At 46.2% G+C, this 27,985-nt stretch overlaps 1 protein-coding gene across 5 annotated transcripts in view; it reads right to left on the bottom strand.

The window, feature by feature from the left end:
• ZFAT (zinc finger and AT-hook domain containing) overlaps nucleotides 1-27,985 on the bottom strand; it is a gene marked incomplete at both ends in the record, with an annotated part of 197,320 nt that overhangs the window by 40,017 nt on the left and 129,318 nt on the right. For all 5 annotated transcript variants that reach the window (XM_080694115.1, XM_080694117.1, XM_080694119.1 and 2 more), the window contains one exon: nucleotides 5,252-5,390. In XM_080694115.1, the coding sequence (XP_080550241.1) occupies nucleotides 5,252-5,390 (139 nt within the window). The remainder of the gene's footprint in view (nucleotides 1-5,251; nucleotides 5,391-27,985) is intronic.

Genomic DNA, 27,985 nt, shown 5'->3' with positions numbered 1-27,985 from the left:
AACGTAGGCTTAAAGATAAAATTAAAGGTTTCTCCTTGGGTACTCTTTAATGAAAACTAATTTAGGGAGAAAAACATCTTTATATTATGTTTAAATTAAACTTACTATGATAATGCCCCCATACTAATTAAAACTTTGACCTTTACCATAGTGACTTTAATTAAAGAACAACAAGTGAGAATGTGTAATCTAGACTGAATATAAACTATGCTGGTTAATTGACATTAAAGCTAAGAAAAATTAATTTCTATTTCAATTCATTAAATTCTTAGCAGTGCACAGTAAAGGTCAACAGAAGACTTGATGCATTTACTCACAGTGTTGATATTAAGTGCGCACCATAAAACTTGCAAACCCCCAAATCACAGTTTCTTCACAGGAATGGATTAACCAGGAAGAAGCACAGAATTTCAGTAGCAATTTTAAAATCCATCCTGGCAACCTTTGTTCTTTGTGGAATGCAGTGTATTCTGGAGGAGTTTAGTCTTAGAGCATTTACATATTTATGCTCCTTTGTGGTGCTTGGCATTCTGGGAAATTGAATTCCACATTCAGAAAGTCTGAGAATGGCAAAGGACACTGACAGGAGCAGTCTGAAGACCTGAATCTCGCACATGCTCGAGACACAAAGCACACATTTGACACTCGGGTCTGAGCTTTCTCCTCCTCTAAGAGGAGAATGTTAAGGCTCATGTTGTTAAAGAAGCCACCGTGCGCAGTAAGGAGAAAGGGGACCCCAAAGAGCCTCATCCCTGGGGCATGTGGATGTGCTACCTGATGTGGGAAAGGGACTTCCCAGATGAGATTCAGTGAAGGATCCCGAGGTGGGAGGTTTTCCCGGGTCATCACAGGCACCTAATGAAATCACAGGATCATGACAAGTCATTACAAGAGGAAGGCAGGAGGAAAGGTCACAGTGATGTGACAGGAGAAAGATTCCAGGTCATTCATGGCTTGAAGATGGAGGAAGGGATCACAGCCAAGGAATGTGGCCGCCTCTAGAAACCAGAAAGTAAGAAACAGTCTCTCCTGGAGTCTCTGGAGCCAGCATATGTGGCCACTTTAGCTTGGAAAGCAGAGCTTCCAGGTCTCACCTGTAATCCCTTCTCCCCCCCATACACTCGCCAAAATTGTGAGATTTGAGACCCCCTGGATAACTGCAGGGAAAGGAGAGAGAGGGGAGGGGAAGAGGGAGAGAGAAGAGAGAGAAGAGAGAGAGAGGGAGAGAGAGGAGAGGGAAGAGTGCAGAGAGAGGAAAGGGGAGGAGAGGAGAAGAAAGGAGAAGAGGGGGGTGAAGAGGGAGAGAGGGCGATAAAAGAGACATTTTTCTCCTATGCTATTTTCCCTGAATCTGGTGTGAAAAAGTAAGACATACCTATATATCCAAGGTGAACATATAGACATATTTATATTTTCTTCATATAATAGTTCAAAGTAACAAAGATTTCCACAGATGCCCAAAACTAGGCTTCCCTTTGACATGCCATCTCTCGTTGCTCCTTTGATCCCTCACTGCGACGACGCTATAACAGAGTCTCAGGGAGGGCTCAGCCACTTGAGAGAAACAGCTAGCTTTCCTCCTGTAGGCATCCTGGGCCCAGCTGGGAGGGATGCGTGACTTCTGCCCCACTTGAAAAGGGCTGCCCAGCCCTCGTCCTCAATCTAGGCAGCAGTAACAATAAACGCCACCATAAAACTGCTGTTTGACATCGGATTTGAGGCCAGTAAAGTGTCTGGCATACTGTAGGAATTCCAGAGATATGTGCTAAACAGAGAAATATAGAGATGCACATATAGGAAGTTAGAGCCATTATGAAGCACTTACTACCTACTGGCACTGTCTGGAATGAGATCTAACCTCTGTATCTGCTGCAGGGGCAGGTATCCGGCCTTCTCTGCAGAGGTGTGAGCGACGCAGTTCAGGGAAGGTAAGCACCTGCTCAAGGGCCACAGGAGTAGAGACGCCACTCCAGGTCTGCCCGACCCCTAACCCTGTGCGCATCCCAATGACCTAGAGAGATGAGAGGCGAGTGGCCAGCCTGCTGGGCCCATCCCCATCCCGCCACGCACTAGGGCGAGCCGGGGCTGCATCGAGCTTGGTGCCAAGGGATCTTACACTTCTCCCTGCCTGTGATTTATAGACCTGGTTCCTGAGCTAGCTTAATCAGGCATATTTTAAGGAGAGGGAAAGGGTGGGACTCTGCAGCAACACAGTGAGTCTCCCTTAAACAGAATGAAGTGTGCATTCCTGTGGGAGAACATCTTGAATGCATATTAATAAGCAAGTGAGGGCTAAGAGGAATCTGCCTTCAAAATATCAGACGCACATCAAATACGAGTCGGAATAAAACATCCACACGGTCCTCGGGACAAGTCTAATTAACAAAACACACCAGAGTTCTACGTGAACTGGTGCATCCTGGCAGGGCCCAGCCGACAGGGACCAGGGAATGTCACCCCTGTGCCCCAGGATCAGAAGAACGCTGGCTCCTACGAGTCCACAAATACACACAGCTTCCCAAATTCCAAGCTGGCAGCTTAAAGGTGGCCAGAGTCCACTGACAAATGCTACAGGTCAGGTTCTCCCTCCCCACCCTGGGGAGAGGCGGGTTTACACGTTGACCTGCACCCCACTCGTAGACGCCCAAGCAGCTGCCATGTCCAGAGAGCTTCAGAAAGACACTGAAAACAACCCCGACTCTGTGGAAGACCATGCTGTTGCTCCTCAGAAACCTATGTGGGACAGGACTGTCTGATCTGTGAAATCTCAGCTCCTAGGCCCCATTTCTACAACAGCACCTCTACGATAGTACTGTGCATTGTTACCCTTCCCTTAGCCCCTGAGTTCTGGTGGGCAGGGAGACTCATTTCCAGCCATCGATGGCATTGCACAAGTCACAGAGTGACACTGTTTAAACATAGCTGGCAGATAAGAAACCCTTCACTAGGTTTAAAGAGCCTATAACACTCTCTTGGGAAAACATTTTATTCATGGCTTTTTAACCTGTTATTCTAACATGCCTTCCGTATAACTGTATTTTTAAATAAAGAATAAGTCTCATAAAGATGTTTTGTGGAGGGCAGAAGAAGAAAATGAAACCAAGTGGAAATGGGATAATCGCTTAAAATTAATCGCCAGAAAGACCTTTTCAGTGGTGCCAAAACAATTCTGCCATTTCCAAAACCATCCTCCAGTTTCACATTCTCCTCCCCTCTCCAGACGTAGGGGCAGTGTGAGCTCTGTGCTTCTGAGATAGCTAACTGTGCGCATATGCGACCAGTAATCTGATTTCTGAGACTCTCCTCCCACCAAGCACGATGGCAGTGTCTCTTTAGAGCCAAGGGACATTCAGCTATCTCCTTCCTCAACATGTCCCTTGAAGGGGATGAAAAGGAAGGAGATTATATATATATATGAAAAAAAAGGCCAAACACACTCCTGCAAAGATTAAATATAAAACCCAGGCCTGTCAGGAAATGCCAATTGATTACAGAGAGAGTTGGAAAACTTAGGGCATGAAACGGTTCAACCTCAGCACGTTTTTTACAAGGCAATGATGAAAGTTTGGAAGCACAGAGCAGTGATAGTATCATCAATCAGACCAACTTGCCTGTCCCACCCGCCACAGTAAACGTCTATTTCCTGCCAATCCAGTCCAAGACTGTGAAGGATGTGGAAACGAAGCTCTAGCTTTCCATTCTAGTTATTTACAGTGACTCTAAGCCAATCTGTTCTTCCCTCTGTGATTCCTGGCTTGATGGTCATCAAAAATAATGCAATGGGGGATGGGAGTGCAGCTTAGGGGTCGGACACTTGCTTGGCATGCACCAAGCCCTGAGCTCTGTCTCCACCACTGGAGAAAAAATGCATCGTCTCCAGAAGTCTTAGATATTAAAAACAAATACAAGGCTAGGAATAATCTGCAATGCACGACAGATGTTTCAAGTGTGCTTGTATTTCCTCCTCTCCTTCTCTGTGGCAGACAGCTGCTGGAGCTCCGTGGTACAGGTGAAGGGCTAAGGAGGGAAGGTTAGATAGATAACTCGCCTAAGACAGCTCCGCCAAGGAAAAATGCAGATTGGTGCCAGGGCCCTCCCGCCTTCACCAGCCAGCTCTCCAGCTCCGTAAAACTGCCGCTGAAGACAACAAAGGGCGTATGCTGCCTGTTATCCCAGATGGATGCCTTCAAAATGATCCTGAGATGTCTAAGCTGCTCATCTATTTCCATACAGCAGCTCTGCCTCGGAAAGTGCTGAAGGATACAGTCGATTCATTTGTTTTACATTAAGATGCATCTCATGGCCATGACGGCGAGCAGAGCTTCACGTCGACTCAGAGCTCTCTGATCCTCCCCAGCTGCAGCAGAGCTCACAATCCACAGCTCTGCTTATTGGGGATGGATTCCTAAAACTCTCTTCAGCTTCAAATAGTCACGCGACTTAGCGAAGCGCAGCAACTAATGTGCTGTGTGCTGCGATCACATTTAGCTGAATTACTGAGGTGCAGCCTCAGACATGACAGCGCTTCTCTGTATGGTAACAGCACAGGAGCTAAAACCTCTCTAGTGGGAACAGGTGATTATTTATTGAAAGAGGCAACAACATCAATGGCGAAAACACACATACAAAAAAAATACTCAACCTTTTTAACATTATCAAAGGTTTTCATCAATTCTCATTAGTGTAAATGTCCTAAAATAGTTTTCCTTTTTAGGATGAATAAGTAACATTTGTATTCAATAATATTTTTAGATAACCCAAGAGTTCATCTATAAATAACCTCAATAGCATTTACTTATAATTACACAGTATAAAAAGGAAAAGAGAAATCTAAGAGCTCCACTAATGTTCAGTAGTAGAGCCATTAAAATAAAGTTTGTGCATTCAGTGCCATATTATATAAAGCCTTTAGAATTTTATCATTGAGAAGCCAGTAAATCAGAGAAAACAAAAATGTTCCTGTCAGTGTTGAGTTAAAAAAATGTATTGTGAAGTTTCCTCTGGGCAAACTTTTTATATGGACCAAGGCTGGAGGGAAATACCGATGTATCAACACTGCTGGGGGTCAGTGGAAGTGTGGGCACACTCTTGCTGACGCCATCTTAGATTTCCACTAAGGTTGTGAGAGTATTAACCCGGCAACTAAGTGATATGATAAATAAAGGAGGACCATGATGACAACAATAACGGACTGACTTAGCCAAGTGTTCCCGGGCCAGAAGGGAACCGGGCGCCGGAGCTCCTCACCCACCTTGCTGAATGAGCACCTCGGCCGCCAGCTCCCCGCTGCCCACGTTGGTGTACTCCTCGTTGGGGTGCTTCCTGTTGTAGTGCCGCTTCAGGGAGCCAGAGATGTTGCAGGAATAGTGGCAGTGAGCACAGCGGAAAGGCTGCGGGGAAAGAGGCGAGGAGAGGTGAGCCCCGAGCCAACCCAGAGGCACGGCCGTCTCCACGTCTCCGACGACGGTGTCCAGCTGGTGGGATCGTCAGCCCAAGAGTCTGCGATGAGCAGGCCCGAAGCCATAGGGAAACGCTGGCCTCGGGAGAGCCAAGTGCCACCTCCGCACGAGCCACCAAGTGACCCACAACAGAGGGGGCAAGGGCGCAATCCCACGCGGGAGTTGTCGTTGCTAAATGAGTTTTCTCTCCTTAGTTCATTTCTTCCTTTATGTTCCACAGAAGCTACAGTTCTCGATCAAAAAGATAATAAAAAAAGTAATCATGTATCATTTTTGAAAGTGAACACCCTTAAAAGTAGGTCCCAGTACAATGAAATCCTTGATATTTTTGTGCCTTTGGCCAAATGGCTTTTTCTGTAGTAATTACCCGTAAGCCTCTGCCTATGTGGTGTCAGCCCCTGGCAAATCTACTTCCCACCCCAATCTGTGCAAGGTGGCCCCACAGCTGTGTCTGTCCCTTACACGCTGTGTCGGGCCTCACATAGAGAACTGGGATGGAGCACCAGCTAAGCCTCTTGGGAAGCCCAGGGAGACCTGGCCAGCAGCACGTGATGGATGCACATCCAGATCACTGTCACAGCCAGTGTCCTCACCTCAGGCCAGAAAAATACCGACACATCCTCCTATGTCACACTGTAGTCCTGACCGGGTGCTACAGGAACCCCCACTTTGTCCTCAGGCCCATCTAGAAAGAGCAGCTTCCTTGCCCAGCAGGAATGAAAGAAGACCAAGGGCCTCCCTTGATGGCCCCAGCACTCTGGGTGTGCAGGGGTCCCTCCCGACGGAGCCAGTCCAAACACAGCACTGCGCTGGCCAGTGCGAAACTGCTCTGAGATTGATCTTCTCATCAGGGAGATGGGGAGACGGCACCACCGTGTAAGCTGTGGTGGGGCTTCGGTGATGCAGCGTAAGCTGACAGCTAAGATCCACACCAAGTGTTTCTCACTGTCTTTAGCAGCTCTTTGACCGCGACTCTTGTGTGTCTGGGAGCTGCAGTACCGCTATGTCTACTGAGAGCACTTTAACTCCCTGACTGTCCAGTTCATCAACCTCCCCACCGCTGTGAGGCAGAAGAGCTAGAGCAGCAACAGCCAGGTCTGAACAGGAGATGCACCACATGTGGAAAACATCCGCTCTCCGTTGATGCTTTCCTCAGCCTCTTGCAATAGTATCTTCCTTTCAAGTCTACAAACATGCTTGGTCTTCCCATTAAGAGACAGAGGCCGGGAGAAGGAGGGAAGAGGAAGAGGAACAGGGAGGCCTCTGCGTCGGGTCCCCTGCTGCTTTCTCATGGCCCCTGCCCACCGCCCTCCCGAGCAGCGGTGTCCGCCTGTGGCCATCAGGCCTCGCCTTTCTTCCTCAGAGCTCTGGGATCTCCTTAAGATGAAGGCCCAGCCTGAACTCCCTCATCAGACCTCATGGCCCCTCATCTCCATCATCCGGTTACCACTTCCCACTGGGACAGAGAGCCCCATGGCCAGCTCTCCTGCGGCAGCCTGGACGTCTAGGCTTATTGACTAGATTTGCTTCCCAGGCCTCATGATAAAGCCTGGATTTTTCCAAGGTGCCCTCCTTGGGCTGTTCATTCAATCCTGGTTCCCATTATCACCTGTGCATTATGACTGATGACTCTGCATGTCCACTGTGACCTCTCTCCTGAATCACAGTGGGAACATTCAGCTACTTTCCAGGAGTCTCTACAGGAATGTTATGTAGGTATCTCAAGCAAAAATGATTTCAGACTCACTTCTTTCTGTGAAATCAGCTAATCATAAAGACAGAGTTGACATCACCCCAGATTTTTCCTTCTTCCATACTCAGCTCTTTACTGAGCCTTGTCCAGTCTTCCCAGGAGCCCGTCCAGTACCTGCCCTGCCCCACCTTATCACACCAGCACAGAGAAGGGTACCATTCTAACAAGGGAGTGTCATCACCCCATAAGGGCCGCTCTCCAAGGGGCCATTAATCCAGTGACCGACTCTGACTCGAAACGCTGCCAGGAAATACCCTACAGCAAGGCCACACCTGGGGCACAGGTTGCCTTGTGGTGTTCCACACATGATACATCCCTACAGTCAGTCCCTCATCTTAGAGAAGCCTGGGGGTTTGGCTCACAAGGGTTTAATATGAAACAAAAGGACCTGGAACAAAGAAAAATTAGCCAGGCTCTTTTATCTACCAACCAAACAGAGAATGAAAGGTCTAAACCTCTAATAAATGATTATTGCAAAGTTAAAATAAAAGCCAAATTTTTTTTAGTGCTTTCATCTTTAGATAAGCTGATAGTACGGTATTATTTTTTGAATGCTAAAATTTACACAAAAATCAAAAAGAAAAACTGAGAATGTTATGCAGTCGACGAGGGCGGTGAAGGCACTGGGGGTAGGAAGAGGGGCAATTTGGATGGAAATTGGTCCTGGAGCCCAACTTCAGGCCCAGGAGTCTGAATGTCACCCTTCCCATGGCAAACAGGCGAACTGCTTCACGAGACTTTCCACACCTTGCCTTCCCATGGCACTTCTTGGCAGAATCGCTGAGTAGGAGCAAAATGACCAAAGTTTGATCTTGCAGTGGGGAAAAAATGAACAGATGAGGTGAAATTAAAAAAATTCTCTGAGTACATTTTCCATCAAAATCTTCAATACTTAAGGTTGGGTAGAATGCTCCATGTGGACCAACCGCCCCTCCCTGGAAGACTTTCTTCCGAGGCCCCTGGCAGTCCATGTGTATCCCTAAGTGACACGGGGAGGTCAAAACATGCACTTCAGAAAGATGAACCACCCTGGCTTTTCTTCACTCATCTGAGTCTGCTCTCTGTACTCCTTATCCCATCCATGAAGTGAGCTACCGCCCAACTTTGACTGGCATCGTCTCTCCTTAATGTGGTAACTTAGCTCCCTCTGGGTCTTTCCAGCAAACCAAGTTCTGACCTGAGAGGCAGAGGCACAGCCCTACAAGGAACCCTGCTGGGACGGTGGCAGGAAAAGAGGCAAGAGCTGGAGAGGGCCGAGGCATCTTTAAGCCAGCCATGGGCAGAAATCAAGTCTGACTGCATGATTCGTTTTCTGAGTCTGAGGTTTCACTCCGAAGCATCTATCTGCTGACCTCCTACTGAGAGTCGAGCTCTGTTTTGACCTGGAGATCCCATGATAAACGAGGCAGATCTGTAGTCTCTGAATATATACATGTTTTTTTTCCCCCCTTTGGACTTAAATATCAACTCCAAAGATTAAATGCTATCTAAGCGAACTAAATCATAACATTCGACTTCTAAGTCCAATACTCCTGAACAGCAAATGATGCTAGATCTCAGATGGGAAGTTATTTATTCAGGGCTTTCAGGCCAGAATCCAGCAGGAGTCAGGAGGAAGAAATAAACAGACTGCACCAGCATAGTTCATTTGGAATAAAACATCCAAGTTCTCACTGTGGTCCCAAAGGAAAGTGAATCACACAATTAAGACAGGGAGCCCATTCTCACAGGCACTATTCAATGCCTCACTGGAATTATTAACCAAATAATGAGATCTAACATCATAATTGTTACTACCTAATCTAAATGTTCACTGAGAACCGTCATATACCAGAGAGTTCTGTTTTTCATGTAGTAATTCCTACGCGTCTCACAACATCCTCATATTGTAGGTAAATTTCTTATCCACATTTGACAGATAAGAAAATTGAAGCTTGGAATGACTGAGGGACTTGCTCTGAGTTCTAGTCTCTTAGCCTGATCGCCTGGTCTGCATTGGATTTTGGGCCCCAGGTGTGGCCAACAATAAGGAAATATCTGGGTTTCCCACTGACCATGATTTTCTGAGCATATATTCACCGAGGCCCCATTGCCAGGTGCATGGATTGGTATTCTTGGATCTCCCAGAGAGAGAACAGCTCAGATCTAACCATCAGCTGTTAGAAACAAGAAGGTGCATGGTGGGCTGGGAGAGGCGAGGGCAGGTACTGGGCTACTGCTGTGAGCCAGGGACTCGAGAGGAGGAGGAGGAATGAGGGCAGACCCCAACCAGGTCACTGTGTGCTGTGTGCTGGGTTGAGAGAATGATGTTCAGCAACTGAAGCCAACAGCAGTGGTCAGGCAGGAGAACGACACGGCCAGCATCACACTGGGGATATGACTGCAGGAACTAAAAAAAGGAGGATGGACTGGAAAGGAATAAGACTGGAAGAAGGGAGCCATCCACTTGTTGCAGAAATGTGCACAAGAGATGCCAAGGGGCTAAAGTGAGACAGGGGAACAGAACTGTGGGAAAAAAAAATATATATATATATATATATATATATATATATATATATATATATATATATATATGAGAAAGGAGAGAGAAAATCTGCCAGACCCGATGGCTGAGATGAGGTACAGGAGGAAGGAGATTGTTTTAGTTGGCTTTTCTCATCACTATGACCAAAATATCTGCCTAGAACAACTTAGAGAAGAAAAGATTTAGTTGGGTCGGTTTTGGAGACTTACTCCAGAGTCAGCCAGCCCCAAGGTAAAAAGAGTGATGGCAAGGCCTGGTGGAGGGCACTGCTCTCACATCAAGTGGGGGGGGGTGACAGAACAAGAGGAGGGACCTGGGGACATATAAAGTCTCCAAGGCCACCACCCCAGCGACCAAACTCCTCCAGCCATGCTCCCCCTCTGGGTCTTCCTGCACTGGAGGTCATGCTGTCAATACATGAGCTTGTGGGGGGCATTATAAACCCAAGCCATAGGAGAGATGGTCTGTCTCAAGGATAACTCTACGTCTCCAATGTGGATAAAAACAGAGGAGGAGAGCCATCAGCCTAGAGGGAGGGGATGAGGAGGGGAGAGTCTCTAGAGCCCTGCAGATGATGAGGGGGAAGAGTTTCTAGAGCTCTGAGGATGACGAGGGGGAGAGTTTCTAGAGCTCTGGAAATCCAGGAGGGCTGGTCTAGAAAGTAGTTAGAGACATGAGTATAAAATTCAGAGAAAAGTTCAGGGCTATAGATGCAGATCTGAGCACCATTAACTGGCAGATGCCTCCAACACAAGGTGCTGTGGTAAGAGAAGGCATCAAGGTATGAGAAAGCAAAATAAGACACAGCACTGGAACAGCACCCACAGGAGGTGGGTCAAAGATGATGTACAGGACGGAGGAAAGAGAGAATACGGCAGGTAGAAGAATCAGCAGGGTCTAAGAGTCATGAAGTCTAAGAGTGCTGAACCTCATAGAGGGAGGAATGACCGAGTCAAGCACATTAAGAAACCCACTCAGGAAAGGCCTCACCAGTATGATGAGGCATGGTGAGAAGCGTCAGCAGGAGTCAGTAACACATGAAGACAACTGCTTAACTTGGCAGTCACAGGAGGAGGTCAAGGGGCAGAAGTGGGCTTTGGGTCATGGTCCTGTTTTCAAAAGGCAACTTCTAGGGATCTTTCTCAAAGGGTATGTTCCAGATACACAGTGAGAGGGTGCTGGGAGTGGTGGTGCACACTTGTAATGCTGGTATTTGGGGGGCTTAGACAAGAGGATCGCAGGTTCAAGTACAGCCTCTATCAATATAGCAAGACTCTGTTTTAAAAAACAAATCTCCTAGGCTCAATCCCCAATAACTAACACACACACACACACACACACACACACACACACACACACACACAGAATTTGTAAATACTGGCAAGGGTGTGAAGAATGGGAACTCTAATACGTTGTTGGTGGGATTGCAAATTAGTACAACCACTTTGGAAAATGGTATGGAGGATTCTCGGAAGAATGGGTAAGAACCTACCATATGATCCAGCGATACAACTTCTAAGTATCTATCCAAAAGAATGGAAACCAGACTACCAAACTAATGCATGAGTATCTATGTTCATAGCTGCACAACTCACCATTGCCAAACTATGGAACCAGCCAAGATGTCCAACAACAGATGAATGGATTACACAACTATGACATAAAGTACATGATGAAATTTTACTCAGCCATAAAGAAGAAGAAAATTATGTCATTTGCAGGGAAATGGATGGAACTGGAGAACATTATGCTAAGTGAGATTAGTTGGTCACAAAATGTATGAAATCGGATGCTCTCCCTAATATGAAGAATCTAGGGAGACAAAAGGTCATAGGAGGCACCCGAGTTGAAGGAGGAACAATGATGGGAGAATGAGGCAAGCTAATGAGGGAGATGGGATAAGGGAAGAGGGACATTCCCTAATGTGCATGACGTACCTTCACAAACATATCAAAGTCAATCACTAAGCCAAACATGAGGAGGGAGAGGGAGGGATGGGAATTGGGGAAGGGCTAAATGAGTGATGTATGCATGTATGCCTCCACCATCTTGGACTTCATTAAGATGTATAACTGCAATGCACCAATAAAAAAAGAATTTGTGAAGCTGACACTCTAAAAGCTACTGGACTTATGTCAAGAAAGCAGATAAATAGGTACAATTAAAATAATGATAATCAAAAAGAATAATTTTAAGAGAAAAGTAAAACGCATTTCTCCACAATTTGAGAATTATCTCTTCTAAAACGGAAGAGGTCTGGAAGTCCTTTCTCACACAGGAAACGGAGTTCTGAAAAGCTTGATTAGAAAGCATCTAAACATATTGAAGAGAACTAATCCCATTTTCCTTCAGCATCAAGGAAGGGACCTGAGGAATGTTTAAAAAGGGTAGACAAGCTAGCGATGAGGTCAGGACATTGGCAACCAATTCTGGAGCCAGAGCACAAGGACAGCATTTTAGTAAAAGGTGAGGTCGCTTCGCTGGTTTCAACTCACAGTAAGCAGGAAAGCTCTCACAGGCAAGACCATTCAGTCTAATTTGTATGACCATGTATGGCATTGTGGACATGGATATATACCTAAAGGTTAGGAGATCAAAACACGAGCCAACCATGGTAGCAACTCAGCAAGACCTTGTTTCCAAATAACAAATCAAAAGGGCTGGGGGTGTAGCTAGAGGTAGAATGCCCCTGGGTTCAATCCCTAGCACCACTGGCAGGGGGGGGGGATGAACTGCCCCTTTGAGATAAGCCCACTGCTCTATGCAGAGAATGAAGAAGGATAATTTCAAAGAAGAGACCCTATAACGCCAATGGGAGAAACTGAGGCCAAAATCACAATTTTATCACCCATGTTTAATAACCTGGATGGCAAAGAAATAGATGTAGAAGAAGACTAACTATGTGACTGATTGGCATCCTGATAAATGAGAAAAAGATCATGCTGTGATTTGCCTGGAGTGAGCTGGTTGGTACAACCAGACTTACTAGACGCAGCACCGTTAGCACGTGAACACTTGCCATGCAGGGGGCCCTACGGCATAACACTTTATTACAAACAGGAGAGGGTGGAATAAGAAGCATGAACTAGCCAGGAGCCAGGAGGTCAGAGTCAGAGGTTGGGTCCACCACCTAAGTCATTAAAACTTCATTGCCTTTGATTTCCATCAATGGATGGCGCATTGCGAACCCAAGACAGAAATCCGGGCCCGTCTCTTCTTTCCTTCCTCTTCCCACGCAGATCATCAGATTTCCTATCAATGCCAGCTCCTAAAAAGTGCCCCAACCCACCATTCCTTTCCAGCTACAACCTGGAGAAGACCATTGTTTCTTAATGATTAACACAGCAGCAGTGGTTTCTCTGGATTGACTTCTGCCCCTGCTCCCACCCCCCTATTTCCCCTGCTGCAACTAGAGTGACTTTTCTAGAACCTTCCTTGAGGAAGTCCACACTCCTTGGCCTTGCTCTCTTCTTTAGCAGCCGTTCTGACTAGTCATTTCTAAACTGTCTTGAAACTCCTGCTAGTTTCAGTCAAACTACTGCTGTGGAGGAAGCTCTTCTGCCCATATCTGGCTCTCTCCCCAATGTCCTGAAGCCTTGGGTTGAAAGCATCTCTCTGTGTAGAGCCCGTGACCCCTCAGGACTGAGCTAGCCTCTCCCACAGCTGCGGGGCTCAGATCCATCACGTGCTACCACCGCTGTTGACGTTTAATGTCCTCTCCACTCCTGTACAGCACAGCACCTGCCCAGCTAGGAGTGGATGTACTGACGGAGACATACACTTGCAAATGTGTCAGCAGCACCATTTATGTGCATACATCAATGCGTATAAGACACTGTAAAAGATGCTTTCCATGTACTACGCTTCTTGGCTTCACTGAAGTCTTGCAAGTCTGAGACATCTGCATTTGTTTCCTTCCAGACAGGGAAACCAAATCTAAAGGTGATATGTGACCTGGCCAAGGTCATACACACACTGAGCTGACTCCAAAGCCTTTGACCAAGGTCAAGTATAGCAATGGGTAACTCCAATTAAATGTATCCAAGGAATTCAGAGCACGTATCACCCCATAGAACCAAAACTATGCGAAAACAAAGAAATGGAAGTTGTGCAGAATTAGTGGAAGCATTTAAAAGATCTATCCCTTAAGAAAACATGATGCTCAGGTGCAAAGGTGAAGTAGGAGACCCTGAAGCCCATGGTTCAAGTCCCAGCTGCACCGTTTCCTCCGAGGACACCATGGAAGACCCCTTCACCCTTCTCGTGCCTCACTTTTCACCTTTCTAAAATGGATTAAAAAAAAAAAAAACTTGAGTGGGTTGCTCTAAGGATAAGAGGCAACTTACCAAGTGTCTGGCATAAAATATGTGTTTTAGAGCAATCTGTAATTATCAATCACCTGATCATCTTCAAAGTTAACATGTCATAGTAGCAAATGTTAGGAAAGAAACAGAAGTTAATTATAAAATGCAAACAATAGCATCAGGAGAAGGCAATACCCCCAGAATTTATAAAGAACAAAAGCAAAGTTTTAGATGCATCAGGCCAAAGTAAAATGCCTGGAGGACAGCTGCGTTCCACCCACCAAGGCAAATGCGCAGCCTAGACGGTAAAACCCTTTTGCTTTCCTCAATGGCATGCAACCAGATGCCAAGCCTGCAGCCGCTGGCTGTTTTAGTCTGCTTTTCTCACCACTGTATGCAAAATGACCGACAAGAACTACCAAGAGGTTTATCTGGCTCATGGTTTCAGAGGAATAGTCCATAATTGGCTGACATCATGGCGGTACTCTGTGGAGGACTTAATGGCAGCGAGAAGCAGAGAGAGCCAGGGAGTGACCCGGGACAGATACAGTCCCCAAGGCCCCGGCCCCAGTGACCTAACTCCTCTGGCCATGCCCCACCTGCCTAAATGACCAGCCAGTAAATCCACTCAAATTATTAATCCTTCAGCAGATTTATATCCATTGATGAGTTTAGAGCCCAGATAGAATTATTTTGCCCCTAAATATTGCTGCACTGGGGATGAACTTTCAACACATGAGCCTTTGGGGAATATTTTAAACCCAAACCATAATACTGGCAAAAAGAAAGTCGCACCAAAATAATGATGGGACCACAAAATGCAACTTTGGGCAGACTTCAGAATGAGGAAAACTCATTGCCGCCAGAAAACTTCCTGAGTGGAAGGAAGGTAGGATGGTGGTAGAGGCTCCAGACAAATGACCCCAAAACTCCCTGAAGAGACTCCAACAGGCCCCTGACTGAAAGCAGGAACAGGCACTGTCTCAAAACGCCGAGGCTGAGCAAGTGCAGATGTGAAGCTGTGCCTGGAGAGCAGCGTCCTGCTGCCGTGGCCTTAAGCCCTCCTCTCACAGGAAGGCCAGGATGGCTGGAGGGGCTCCAAGAGCCACCACCTACAGCTCATTTACGCTCAGGCACTTTCCTGACCCCTCTGATACGTCTCCTCCTCTGAAATCACAAGATCAGAAAACACTGGCAGTACACAGTTAATTGTTCGGGGCAGCAGAGATGACATGCATAAAAGTGCTGCTACCTGTTCAAAAGCTATCTTCCTCTTCATCCTCCTTCTCCTCCCCTTCTTCCCCCTCCTCCTCCTCCACTGTGATGGCACACTAGTAGCTTTCATGACTTTCTACAGTCTCTCCCCACCGTATATACTGTATATACTTCTCGTCCTTTGCTCGACTTCCCCAGGAGGTCAGAGATCTTGGCCCTGTGCTGCTTTCTCAGGAATCCCTCATCACTGCCCAGGCACTCCTTGGATCTTTCAACTGAGTGCCTTCTCTGGCATTCATTGTTTTCTAATAAGATACATGATTTGCTAGTTGGTCTGTTTTGTCTAACTCTCCCTATGAGAATCAAACTCCAAGAGCATGGTTTCTTTGGGCTGTTTCTGGTCTATTTTGATTATTGGGTGCAACAGTACCTGAGACAGTGCTTGTAGGTGGCAGAGTCAGTAAAGATCAAATGTAGTTAACAAGTTGAAGATTCCCTTGGGTTCAGTTTTTCCCTGTCAAGACCAAGAAGTTGCCCAGAATTCTTCTAGGCATGGGCGGAAAGGGGAAGAAAATACATTAAAAGGTAAGCAGCAAGTACAACTAAGGTTATGTTTATTTTTTCTTTTTCTGTATAAATTTCCATATTTTCCAGGATTTATATAATAGAATCCTTTGTGTGTGTGTGTGTGTGTGTGTGTGTGTGTGTGTGTGTGTGTTACTAGGAATGGAACCCAGGAGCATTCTACCTTCGAGCTACACTCCTAACCCTCTTTTTTATTTTTTTTTATTTTGAAAGAGTCTCACTGAGTTGCAAAGGGCCTCCCTAAGTAGCTGAGGCTGTCCATGAACTGTGATCCTCCTGTCCTAGTCTCCCAAATGCTGGGATTACAAGTGTGTACCACTATGCCTGGAAATAGAATACATTTTTAAGTAATTAGAAATGTGAATATTAAGTTAAATTAATTTTTAAAAAATGGACTGGACCCAGGTCCTGAGCTAGACTTCTGCCTGAGAGCATTCCACCTGGAAGAGCGAGACACAGAGAGGGTAAGAGCTTGGTGGGACTCTGCTGCTTCAGGCTCGGGCCAGGGACTCAGCCCCTAGTGAGTCTGCCCCTTATCTGGATAGCACAAATGGTCCAAGCTGGTTTCCAGCCTCCTCATTGACCCCTCCCACAACTCTGGAGAGTAGTCTTCCATAAACATAAACCATCCATGTCCTATCTCTGCTTAAACCATCCAATGGCCTCCTACTAACTCAAGGAGAAAGCCCACCCTACTTTCTAGGGCCCGAAGGCTTGCCACCCTGCACCTTCCCATCTGACTATCTACGATCATCCTTGAGAAGCATCAAGCCCTTGGTACCCAGGTATGATTCATGGGATCAAACTGTCTGCATACTTACAGCCTTCCCACTGACTGTCTCCTCTTAGGTTTGGAAAGAAGAGACAATGGTGTGATGCTTCACACATTCTAGCCAACACTGGTGAATTCAGCATTTCTTTATCCCCAAGTCAGGCATGCTCCTATTCACTCTTCAGGAATCTTGGCATGCCCCCCCACTGTCACCTAAAAACCTTCCCAACTCTCCTAGGAAGAGGGGATTCAATGGCCAAGAAATATGTGAGTAAAGAGGTTCAACCTCATTAACAACCATAAAAATGAAAATGAAAGCACGTTGAAAGGCCACAGCAGGCCCGCTGGTTGATGCTAAGAATGCTCATGCCATGACATGGCTCAACAGAGGCTCCTGCTACTGCTGCTGGGGCAAACCGATGCAACCCCTCCAGAAAGAAGGTGGCCACAGCTAGTGAAGTGGACCGTGTGTACATCCCACAGCCTGCAAGTCCTCTGTGGAGGACTGACCCCAGAGCACCTGGAGCACAAGCATGACAAGACGTGTGCACAGTCTACAGCAGCAGAGCTCGTGAGAGCAACTAGAAAGAAAGGACCTGATCATCCACCCGCAAAGGCTGCAGAAGCACATCACCCTGGCACACGCGCTCAGCAGAGGACCACGCCACATAATGGAATGCTGAGCTGCAAAGAAGTCAATGCATGAAAGCCTCGACACTGTTCAGTCTTACCAGCGTAAAGCTGAGCAAAGAAGCAAAGTTCAAAGCAAAGAAACCAAATAAAATATAATACATACATAATTAAGACCTTCAAAAGGACACAACACTAGATTGCTTTGTTTAGAGATACATACGTGGGTCGTAAAACAAAGTAAAAAGCAATTCTCAGTCAAGTCAGGCTAGTGGTCACTTGTGGGACAGAGAAGGGGGAGTTCAGGAAGCCCCCTGGAGGCACCTGGTGACTGGCCATAACCCATTACTGGTCAGTGGCTCCGTGACTGCTCACTTACTTACTCTTTATTATTCTACACATCCATGCTATATGCAATATTTTGGATATACATTCCATTTTGCAATAGAAAAATAAAGAAAGGAACTGAGCAGAGATGTGGATGACTAGATAGGTGAGTGTGTGACGCAGACCTACCCCTCAACAAGGTTTCTATGAGGATTGCAGATAACTTCCCAGGAACACTTAGAATAACATGGAGAGCCCAAGTGATATCACTATTAACACTAGTGACAATACCACTTACCCTTGGCCATGCAAAGTGATTTTTTAATTTATTTTCTTTCATCTGTGCAATGAAATTTGCATGAATACAATAAACGCATCCCAACCTATCCACCGTAACCCAAAATGTCTAAAGAGGAGACTGCGGCAGGAGTGAGGGGCTCACAGAAAGTACTAACTATAACTCTGGCATTGGCAAGCTTAAATCAAGTTGCATGGGTGGAAGGACAGTCTTAGACCGTGCAAGCGCTTCCCTGGGGCTTCAGCGGTAGGACACCTTCAAGATTTACAGCAGTGCTTCTGCTGCTGAGAAAACTCGACAGGAAGATGGAGGTTTTTCATTAATGCCTGAGGTAGCCATCAATCCCCTGAAATGCAAGCTAGCATCAAGTCACCCTGAGAAGGATGTGGCCAGGCCAGGAGAAGAGTGGGGCAGGATCCCAAATTCTTAAGAAGTTTGAATTCAGGGCTCATCTCCCTCCTAGACTAAATGCAGTAACGACTGAGACCTGTGAGGCAATTTTATCTAATCAAAGCCTGGATAGAAGAGGATGAAGTGACAGCTTCCAGGAACGGAAGTCTTACCTGGATTTTATTTCTGGAATAAAATCATATGTAATCAGAGAAGATGTTTCTGGGGTGTGCTCCCAGCCTTTGCCACAGAGAGCTCTGTGGTCTGGGACATTCCTCACTGATCAGCACAGGTATTGCTAATTGCATAAAGGAGTGATCGTGTGAGGAGAGCAGCCAGCATGGAAAGGCTCCTCCGATCATTACCACTGAGGTGCAGACACAAAGACGTGGTGCAAACTGCCTCATCTAGAGGAACGGGACTAATGATATTCTTTTTCACCTGAACATTTGCATTTGCAATTCCCATGTTTATGTTAGCAGAAATCGAAGAAGAACAGATCAAGGGGTGCACTGAGGTCCCTGGAGAGAACAAGGTGGTCACCAAATCTCCCCTGCTGCCCCAGCCACCTGGGGTGGTCCTACGGTTAGTTGCAGGCCAAACTGGGGTTTGAGCTAAGGTCTGTCTCACCCCAAAGCTCATAGCCCACTCTCCTTGGCCTGGAGCACTGATCACTAAGGCCACTGCAAATGAGCACCACTGAAGCAGCAATCTCTCCTGCTGATGGGCTGGATGGACATCTTCTGCCGTTTTCTCTGTAATACTGTGTTCTCAGTTTCGCAGATATATTTGGGTTTCAAATCACAGCATCAAAAAGATAGTGTGGGATATTTCCATAGTCTCATTTCCAGTACCCAAGGTTCTGGAAGCCTGATCTAACCCCCATTTCTCCCTTGTCCCACCCAGGACCTGGCTCTTTCAGCCCTGCATCTGGAATGCCTGCAATCTACCTGCTTCCTGCCAGCACCTCCGAACACTGCGGGTCAGACAGGGTTAACAGCGCTGCAAAACTCAAGATCGATCATGACTGCATTTCCATAGATTTCCACAGAATACACCAGAAACAGATCATGGACACACCGTTTTACAGGAATTTCCACAGAGATTCCTTGAACATAACACAATAATGAAGCAAGGCTCGCTGTGCCTGACATAAGGAAAAAAAAAAAAAAAAAAAACGCTTACAGATATCGACCCTGCTCTTTGCTGAGACAGTGCCTAATGGGAAGAGCGGGCCTCTTCTGTCACCTGTTGGCACCAGAGACAGCCTGACGCACAGCATCCGGGGAACTGAAAGATTCCTATGAGCCCTGTGACCATGCTGGTTACCCTGGAACAGAGCACCTCACTGCTAAAGCACTAACGGGTGCTCATTTTAACCACGTTATCCCCCGTGTCCTGTGAAGGGAGGAAAGAACTGAGGACCTATCACCACACAGTGAACCAAAACTGGAATACAGAGCTCAGTACAGCCCCATAATGGGAGATCTTTTGAACCCTGAGCCCTGGGCTCCGAGCCCGTGAAGGATCTCAAAAGTCCTGCCTCCGCTTACAAGTCAGCTGGGCTGAATCCATGACACTGAAGTCCCGTAGAATCTATTGTTCACTCCTTCATTCCCTCAACAGATATGAAGGGAGTATCTGCCTAGGTGCTGAGAGCACAACAAAAATTTAAATGCAGAGCCTCACAGGGCTCATGCTCTAGCACCACAAACAACAAGCAGATGTTGTTGGACAGAGAGAGAGAAAGCTTTAGGGACAACGCCCCCCTAAAAACAGGTCAGAAGAGGAAGAGTGAAGAACAGACATGAACTGTGAACTGAGGGCAGGGAGGGAGACACAGGCCCGCAGCGGCGTGGAGAGGCTGGGGCGGAGAGGCGGCCACACCAGGCTGGCAGCGCCCGCGTCCATCTGTAGGATCTGTGCGTTACCTCTGAGTGGGACCAGAGGCCGCTAGAGCAACAGAGATGTGTTTGGCTGTTTTCTCTGTTTTTAGATTCCTGATTAAGTATTTCCCAAAGTTTGTTTCACAGACTTAAATTCTGGGAGACACTTGGGTTAACAAGGAGGATGGGTTCTGTGGTCACATAAACTGAACACCACTGCACACTGACCTCTCCTTGCTACCCCTGACAACATGCCCTGGGCCTAATTTCTGAGAACACTCTCCGAAGAACACTGCCTTGGATATCCTCCAGGGGAGCCTATCTCGTCTTCCCCAGGAATATGGAACTTCCTGAGGACAGGCTCCAGGTCTTACACCTCTTCTGGGTGGTGTACTATGACCGATGGGAACTCACAAGACAAAACATGCAAAAACAAAAGAGCTAATTGGCTGAAAGCTGGGTTAACCTTCTCCTCAATGGTAGCCTGCCTAGGAGAAATGTCTTTCCACTTGGAGAAATCTCATCACACTGAGCGTCTGAACCCCCAAGTCCCACTACCCACCTAAGGTCTTTCAGTAAAGTTCATGACTCTCGGAATGTTCTAGATGATGGCACAAAACACTTCACCTACATACAGCGGACATCCTTAGAGTCTTCTCTCATCCTCCTGAGAGTCATTTCTGTAGCGACACGTGCAGGCTCCCAACTGTAAAGCCAGAGAAACCACCAGGCTAGGGGCCAAAGATGGCATCTGTTCCCCTGGACTGGGAAGTGAGCCACTTAAAAATATGCATTCTCATAAGAAAAAAGACAGAGATGGTAAGTTAAAGATAGGCGGTGATGCCCATAGAGGGAACTCCCAGAGGGCATGTGAATTTGGAATACTGCTTCCTCTCCTCGGTAACACAGGCCTGAGCTCAGAAGGAAATATGAACTACAGGAAAATGGAGGCACTGGGGGAGTGGTACACTGCCCAGCCCAACCTGGCAAGCACACAGAGAGGCTCGTGATACACGGACTGTCCTAGGAGAGAAGAGAGAAACCCAGAGGTAAGCGCAAAGAGACATGAAAGGATACACACCAAAGAAAGAGAGAAAGAAAGAGAGAAAGAAAGAACGAACGAACCAAGAGGAAAACAGGTTTTCACCGGCACTTGTTCCTAATGTTGAGCCTTTAAAGATGTTTGTACTAAGGCTTTCTAAGTAATGTGGATGTTTAAAGGATATGAATGTGGATGGGAATATCATTCCCGTCTCCTTGTCCCAGTGGCCAAGAACAGTTCAGGCAGATTTTGTACGCCGTACTCTTGTCTACAATATGAGCCCTCTCGAAAGCTGGGGGGCTCAAGGCCAACTTCCCCCCGTCAAGGGAAGAAAAGTCTTGTGATTTTTTTTCTATATTTCTTCTCACCGATCTCTTTTAGGATTTTCAAACCCGGGAACATGAGGTCTGAGCTCAGTTCCATCCCTGGTCAGCCATGAGAGGAACAAAACCAAGTCTGGAGGAACCCAGAGGGGAACGGGCAGGTCTTCACACTACTTAACAAATGCAAAGCTACCTTGGTTTTAAAATAAGGCCAGAGACAAATTAAGCAATTTAAAAGAATAAATGTTTTAAGACCATGGGGTACCCCAAGTTCAAAGATGGCTTACGTTGAGGCAATTATCTCATCACAATAAATAACAGTAAATCAATCCACACTAATTGCTTTTCATGCAAGAGCTTAGAAGACTCTTTAGTGTTCTCTGATTATTGATTTTTTTCTTTGTAATCGCTGGTGCTGTCAAAAATGCAGTATTTCCAGAGAATATACTGCACAGTCTCAGATGGACAAGATTTTAATTTAACATAAAACAATCCAATTTTCATCTTAGAGATGCTGTAAAAACCTAAATCAGAGGACAGCTGAAGCTGGAACAAAGGTTTTTAGTGGAGACTTTTCAGTCGAAAGCATTTTAAGAAATGGCCCCTTCTAACCAGCCCCAGCCCTGCTATCACCCTTCTTCCCCCATACACACATCCCTACTCAAAGGAGAAAAGAGAAACACGTGCAAGCTCGGATTCTTCACTGGCCTGCAAATTCAGAACTGAAGAGCAAAACTACCAGCACCAAGAGAAACCCCATGCTTTCCTCCGTGCCCTCTGTCCCCGTCTCGGTGTTTTCCAATGAACTTGGAAAATGTTCTGGCTGCTAACTTTACACTCAGTCAGCATTCTGCTGAAAGATTTTGCTTGAGTTTTCATAGTAAACATAGAAGTGCTGGCTTATACAATCAAGGCACTGAGTGGGGAAGACAAAGGGGTAAGAACGCTCTGCTTTGCTGGAAGGTGAGCTGCCACAGGCTAATAGAGAGACTGGCACAGTCCATAAGGACACATGGCACAAAAGAGCAGCCACCACTTGGTGACTGTTACACTTAGCATGCGCCTTCACCAGATCCCGATCTCGGTTTGCACATCTGTAACACGAGGATATTAATACCGACCTTGTCAGGATTTCGGGGTAAAAATGAAGCAATGCACATAAAACACCTGCTGTAACATCAAGCCTGTATCTGTTACAAAAGGGACAGGCCCACCTGCTTCCCCGTTCTGACATAGATATCACTTAAACGGGCTGTTCTGTAGTGGAACTCTTGCAGAGAAGATGAAGCCATCTTCTGGCAGTGGAAGTTGTGGGATGAAGAAAACTGTGATGCCACGGTGATGCATCCTGAGGGCACCGAGAATGTCAGGCTACCGCTATGAACTGCTTAGGAGCACGGGCCTTCCTGACACTCTGCTTACTTGACATCACCTCCTAAGAGTTTAGACTGAAAACTAAGAGTAAATTTACCTACACAGCTTAAGCTTGGCTGAGCTCATCCAAACACCACCCTTGCTCAGTTTAGCACGCAGGCCCCTCTTGTGTCCTATGTGCTCAAGAGGCCCCTTCTCCAGCGAGGCCGGGATTGGAGCCTGCTGTGAGGCTAGGCTGCTACTGAGGCCTCTGAGGCCAGGATCGGAGCCTGCCGAGGGGTTAGGCCGGTGCCGGGGCCAATGGCCGGCATCAGAGCCTGCCGTGAGGCAAGGACGCTACTGGGGCCTCCAAGGCCGGGATCAGAGCCAGCTGAGTGGTTAGGCTGGTGTCGGGGCCAGTGAGACCAGAATCAGGGCCTTCCATGAGGCAAGGCCACTGCTTGAGCCAGCGAGGTCTGGATCAGTCCACCGGGTAGCCAGGCCACTACTGGGGCCGTCAAGAGTGGGATCGGTACTTGCAACGCGGCATGCATAGAGAAATATTGCAGAAAATAAAAATCAGATGCTTCCCCTAATCAGCAAAAACTAGGAGGAAAGGGGCAACAGGAAGAGGTCGAGCTATAGAAAGGGCCCTATAGTGAAGCAACTAAGGTGACCAATCAGAGGGTATGGAATAGGGGAGGATGGAGCCTCTTTGAAATGCAGGAGGTACATAAACAAATGTATCAAAGTTAACCATCAAACAAGCAAGGGATTGAGGGAGGGGGAGGGAATGGGATCAGGGCTGGATGAGGGCTAATTGGATGATGTGTGCTTGTATATCCTCTCAAGTCTTATATTCCAATGTGATATATGATTACAATGCACCAATAAAAACAAAATAAAAATAAAAAATTGAAAAAAAAATGTTGTCACCTTTCTACCTTTGCAAAAAAGAAAAAAAAAGGCCCCTTCTTTTATACACAGAACTTGTGTCGGCTTCATGTGAACCCGTCATGAAGGCCTTGGGTGCCCCTTTCATTATCAGGAATGCACGGAGGGTTTATGTGAGTTGTGGCTATCAAAGAACTTTCTGGTTGCTATAGGTTTTTAATATATAGACTCCACACAATAGGATAATATTATATTCCCAAATAAAACATGATTTTGGTTTGCTCTTGGGTTTTAGCACCAAAAAAACCCCCATGATTTTGAAAAGCTAATGGAACAGTTATTTTGCTGAGCTTCTGATTCCCACTGCCCTTGGTATACAGCTTTCTTATAGTACTTAACATATTTGTTATTACTTTTGGTGCACCTTTGGCTGTGCTGAGACCAGTGAGCCTGGCATACTGAGAACCCAGCTACATCCTGAAGGCCCCTGTGCCCAGCATAGCGCCTGACCTGGAAGTGCCTGGGATGTGGAAAAGTGTGTTGAACCAGCAGGTAAACATTCCATATGCCTGTACCAAAAAAATCAAATGAAAATGCAGTACTTTGTCCTTAGATATCTCCTAAAATTCCAAATGTAGACTAGTATCACAAACTCTATGTGAAATACTCAGAAAAAGTTAAGCAATGGTAATATAATTAGAGATTGAGCTGGGTGGGCATGGTGGCACATGACTGTTTTTGAGAGGCTGAGACAGGAGGATTGAAGGTTGGAGGACAGCCTCAGCAATGCAGTGAGACCCTCAGCAACCCAGCAATACCCTATTTCAAAACACAATATAAAAAGGGCTGGGGGTATAGCTTGGAGATAAAGTGTCCCTGGGTTTAATCTCCCATATCACAAGGAAGAAAAAAAAAAAAGGAAAGAAATCAGATTTAAATCTCATTTCCCTCCCATTAGTTCTGTGAAAATATTGTACTTATGTAAATTTTAAATCACAATAAACAATAGATTCCTTTAGGTTTCACAGCATACATTGTTGAGGATTCAACTATGTTTAGATACATGGCAAGCATAATTTTATAGTGTGTTTTCCAGATGACAGTCCTGGTTATCTTCCCCAAATCATCTATACATAAGAGGTTTCTGGCCACGGGAGAGAGAGCCCTTCCCTTAAGAGGAAAGACCACAGCTATCCGTCACCTGGCCACGAGAGTTACTGTGCTGCAGGAACAGAAGTATGAAGAAAGAAGGGAGGGTTGGCATTAAATTGCACAGAACTGCTGATTTCTGACTGGTTTTTTTTTCCTTTGGCAGACTTGCATAGTCACACACTAAAATTTTAATTTGCTCTCCAGGAACCTCCTGATGTCCTTGAAGCTCACAGAGGGATGAGCCAATACACTAAGTCTCTGCCCCGTCAGGCCTTGGGACTGTCTCAGTGCGATGGAAGAGATGGGTACCAGCCTGTGCTGAGGCTGGACAGTGTCAGCACATCCACGGTGAGACCCTGGCAGGGAATCCAGTTTGCAAAGGGCAGCGGGTCCAGCAGCAAGGGGAACGCAGCCACCGGGAAGAGAGACTGTATGCTTGAAGTATCGAGCCGTGCAAGAGCTCTGCATAAGAGGCAGACCTGGCCCAAGATTCTCTGTGTCGAGGGACAGGTGTATGCGGTCAGACACGCCCCAGGCAACTATAATTTCATAAGTGGCAGAGCCTGCCATGGGCACCAAGACTCTCATGAGAGGGCAGGATGGAGGGAGAAAGACCTGCAGTCAGCACAACTTTGTCATGAGAGGAGACAGAAACCAGGATGGAGTCTGCTGGAAGCTGTCACTGAGAACCACCTGCCATGTCCTCCTCTCTCGCTGCCTTCCTAGTACCGACATGCACAGACAGAGGTGCCAGAATTCTTCTTCCATCCCCCTGTGACAGGGAAGATACAGCAGTGAGGGGCCTCACCCTAGGCCACCCAGGTGAGCGGCAGGACTGGATTCTAAGGGCGTCTGAGCCGTGGTGACCAACTCAGTAAGGGTGAGCCTCTGCTGTAAGACACAGGGCTCCCGCCCAACCTAAAGCTGGTGTTCCTCCCATAGACATGAACCTCCAGGACCCCTGCCTTCCCCAGGGGCAAGGGTGTGAACAGTCTCCTGCTGACCTGTATCCACTTGGAACCCTCATGCCAGCTGCAGGTGCTGCCTCCACTGCTTCGCTGGCTATTTACTTGCCCCTGAACTGCCGACGTGTGCAGGTAGGAGAGAGGAGAGGGGCAAGGAAACATGTAGCAGGCGCCCACTCTGCTCAAGCCCCGTGGCAGATGCTGTCACAAACACAGGGAGGAGTTCTTGCTTCCAGTTAAGTTGTATAAAATTATAAAGGGTTATCACTCCCACACCAACAACATGACAGGTCATTTTTTAAATATCCATCAGATTGCTGAGGACATAAAGAAACCTAAGAGAACCCATTCCAGAAAGGGACCAGCATTGCCCAGGAGGAAAGAAAGGAAAGAATGTGATAAAACATCACTTTAAGAGATGTGGTAGTACTTCCAAAGAGGGAAAGGAGACAGCAAGAGATGCAGAAAAACAGTTACAGAGGTAATGGCTAAAAATGGTTTAATTGATGAAAGTTATCAACCCACAGGTCCAAAGGCTCAGCAAACCCCAAGTAAGGTAAACAAAAGAAAACCAGACCTGGAGACACTGGCATTGCTGTGATGGACATTTTTAAAGAGCAGAAAAATCTTAAATTGGCCAGAGGAAATAGACCCATTACACAGAAGGTATAATAATAAAAGTAAGAAAAAAATAAAGAAAAAAGTCAGTGGTAAAACATTTTTAAAGCGGTATTTTCTGAGTAGTAAAACATTTCAAAATGGTGTTTCCTGAGGACTCTGTAGCTATCAAAATAATTTTTAGAAGTATATGGGTTACAAAACTATGGGATATATACACAATAAAATTTTACTCAGTCAAAAAGAAGAACAAAATTATATCATTTACAGGGAAATGGATGGAACTGGTTCATCTGTTGTAACAATTGTATCATATTTATGTAAGACAGTCACAGTTGTGGAAAGGGGTGTGGGGGATATAGAAACTTCCTATATCACCTTCACAATTTTTGTAAATTTATCATTGTTCTTAAAGAAAATGTCAATAGAGGAGATAAAATGGAATACTAAAAAAAAATGACTTACCCAAAGAACCCAGAAAAAAATAAAAGAGTGACAAAGACTGATACAACAGATAGGGGAAAACAAGTAACAAGATGGTCCTCTTAAACTCAAACATGTTGATAATTACATTAAAAGTAAGCGGACTAGCAATCAAACCTCAAAGGCAGTGACTGTCAGACTAGTTACAGACAGACACAAGCACAAATGCACCCATGTAGGCACACACATAAAAAAAAAAAAAAACAAGATGAAGACCTACGCTGCTAACAAGAACACATTTTAAAAGTAAATAACAGAAGAGGGCTTTCTTCACAGAGTCCCAAATACAGAACAATGCCCAGCGACTACGGCCCTTAGAGACCCTTGCCTCAGAACCACAGAAAAGGGTCCCGGGTGCTGGCTGGGTTCTGGTCACTGACAGCATCTCCTGGGCTTAGACATCCCTCATGTAAACATTTGCCAAGATCCCATGATTTTAATGCTGATTAGAGTTAGAGAACATGCAATCTGGTGGGGAGGGTGGCAAGAGGCCTTTAAGAAGAAAGCCCCAGCTCTCTTTACATAAAGAGAATGCTGAGCTGCTCCCCGAGAATGTTCTGGGCAGGTTGATGGGCTATGTCTGCCCAAGATGAGAGGAGACATTCCTTCTGGGCTCTTTCCTCCAAGCAACCCCTCTTTCTAAAAGCAGATCTTGGAATAATCATATAATTGCTCACGGGGTTTTTTTTGTGTGTGTGTTTTTTTTTTTTAATAAGAAGACAGTGGCTCAAAAAGACAAAGGGACTCCAGCGGTGAACTGGTGAGTAAGCAGCAGCAGCAGCAAGATTATGGCCCTACCTGCCCAACCCCAAAGCCAGCAACCCCAACGACAACACAGAGGAAAATAATGTCAGCATCGAAATATGCATACAGAAAAACAATACCTGGAAAAATATTTAGAGTGGTTTTTAAACACAATTTAGTTTCACCAAAAATAATATTAACATGATCAAACTGGTTTCTATTTCTTGCTTTAGTTCCTTTTGGAAACGAGAGTCATTTTTAAGAGATA

The sequence above is a fragment of the Muscardinus avellanarius genome (genome assembly GCF_963383645.1).
Source record: "Muscardinus avellanarius genome assembly, chromosome: 4".
Lineage (NCBI taxonomy): Eukaryota > Metazoa > Chordata > Mammalia > Rodentia > Gliridae > Muscardinus > Muscardinus avellanarius.
Note: the sequence above shows the minus strand (reverse complement) of the source record. Positions and strands in the feature narration are given on the sequence as shown.